The sequence below is a fragment of the Haliaeetus leucocephalus genome, unplaced genomic scaffold, assembly GCF_000737465.1.
Source record: "Haliaeetus leucocephalus isolate CR32 unplaced genomic scaffold, Haliaeetus_leucocephalus-4.0 Scaffold284, whole genome shotgun sequence".
NCBI classification, from domain to species: domain Eukaryota; kingdom Metazoa; phylum Chordata; class Aves; order Accipitriformes; family Accipitridae; genus Haliaeetus; species Haliaeetus leucocephalus.
In genome coordinates this window covers 2,062,227-2,064,202 of record NW_010972720.1, presented here as the reverse complement: position 1 = coordinate 2,064,202, position 1,976 = coordinate 2,062,227, and the positions used below count along the sequence as shown (strand labels likewise).

Sequence of the window (1,976 nt, the reverse complement as noted above, 5' to 3'; positions counted from 1 at the left end):
AGGCTCTCGCAGAGCGCCCGGCTGCGGCCCGGCGGCCGCGGGCAGCGGCGGGGGAAACGCCGCCGCCCCAGGGACCCCCGGAGGGGGCCGTGCCCGGGCTACGGCTTGTCCCGGATCCCAGACCGCGATCCCGCCGGAGACAAGCCTCCGCTCGCTTAAATAAAAGGCTAGAGGCGCGACTACCTGCTAAGCCCAGCCCGGCTGTAAACCCTCGCAAGCCCGAGGTTCGCAGCGCGGGGCTGCCCTGCCCTGCCCGGGCGCTCTGCGCTGGAGCTCTTCCCGCTTTTAACGGGGGGGAGGCTCGGCTTTGACGAGGCGGCGCAAGCCCCGCTTCGCGTAGGCCCCGCGGCACGCCCGGGCCGTAGATACTCTCGCAGATTTCGGTGGCCGCAGGCCCGATGTTTTGCCCCGGTACGCGCCTGTGGAGCCCGGGAGGGGATGCTTTAGCGCGGCCCTTACCGTAATGCCCATCTCCCCGCAGAGGGTTGGCGCCGCTCAGCCCCCAGCCCCGCTCCCCGTGCCTCTGAGCGCCGGGGTCCGGCCCCGGCAAGGCGGCCGCGCTGGCGCGGAGCGGGGCTCGGCCTCCGCCGGGGACGGCGGAGGCTTCGTCCGCGGCGAGACCCCGCGGAGGCCGGCCCGCTTTGTCCCGGCAGGCCTCGCCGGGAGCCCGTGTCTCCTCGTAGGTTTCCCTCTCGGGGCAGGGCAGAGGCGGCCTGGAACGGGGAGGAATATCTCTAACCTTTTTTTCTCCTCTCCCCCTTCCTTTTCTCTCTCTCTCTCTTTCTCTTCCGTCGCATCCTGTCTCCCCAGAACGAAATCTTGAAAAGCACAGTTAGCAGCAACGATAAGAAAACCAAAGGGAGGACTGGCTGGCCGCAGCATGTCTGGGCTTTGGAGCTCAAGCAGTGAGCACGGCAGGACTGGAGGAGCCGTCCTCTCAGTCTCGGTAGTGAGCTCTCCTCTGAGGACTCTTTGTATTTGGAATCGTCCGGTTTATTTATGTGCAATTTCTTCCCCCACCCCCCCCAAAATGTGGATATTTGAAGGAGAGGGAAAAAGCATTCCATATATGAAGAGGAAACTCCAGCTTGGTAAGGGGTAATGTCTCTAATAGTTTCGTGAATGTTACTTGCTCTGTATAAAACACACGGGGAAAACAGAACCATAGAAAAGGGAAAAAAAAAAAAAAAGAAAAAAAATCCCTCCCTGGCATTAGTGTGTATGTGAAGTGTATCTTTAATACTTGGCCTTTTGGATATAAATATTCATGGGATTATAAAGTTATATTTCAACAGAAGCAGTTGCACCAATGTTTCGGTTGACTCGGTATTTAGTGTTGTAATTTTGTTGTGGTCGTTCAGTATTTGAAGATGTTTTCAACAGTTATCGGTTATGTGCACTTCCGTCCGTAAGGGAAAAAGTGGAATCTAATTAATATTGAAGGTGTAAACGTTGTAAGTACTCAATAAACCACTGTGTGTGTTTTTTACAAAACAAAAAAAAAAAAGAAAAAGGAAAAAAAGAAAACCCAAATCTTTTTATGTTTTATACCTCAAAATGTTTTGAATAACAGCGTTGTTTATGGCTTTTTTTCATAATATTTAAAATATTCGGAAGTAAACTAAATTATAAAGATGGCTCCTAAGTTTATTTTTAAACAAGTGACCGAGCGAAAGGAGGGGTAGAGGGAGGGAGGGATCTCGCCAGCCCCGTGAGTGTTGAACAGAAACCGGCAGTTCAGCCGAACAGGAATTCCTTGTGGTGGTGTTCTCCATGCAGGAGACCTCCTGCTAGCGGGAAGCGGACAAGGCTGCGAACCCCGGGCGGCTCGGGCCTGGCAGGGGTGCGCGGTTTTCGTGCCGCCGGAGCCCGGGCGGCGGCGGTGCCAGGCGCTGGCGAGAGCCGAGCCCGGAGCGGGGCCGGGCGGCGGGGGCGGCCCCCCGGGGGGGGCTTTCCCCGGGGCGGGCCGGGGGGGG

At 56.8% G+C, this 1,976-nt stretch overlaps 1 protein-coding gene across 1 annotated transcript in view; it reads left to right on the top strand.

The window, feature by feature from the left end:
• Positions 1-1,487, top strand: part of HAND2 (heart and neural crest derivatives expressed 2) — a 1,972-nt gene extending 485 nt beyond the window's left edge. Inside the window, exon 2 of the mRNA XM_010569962.1 lies at positions 811-1,487. Within this exon, the coding sequence (XP_010568264.1) occupies positions 811-909 (99 nt within the window). The 3' untranslated portion in view covers positions 910-1,487. The remainder of the gene's footprint in view (positions 1-810) is intronic.
• Positions 1,488-1,976: the final 489 nt, after the last annotated feature.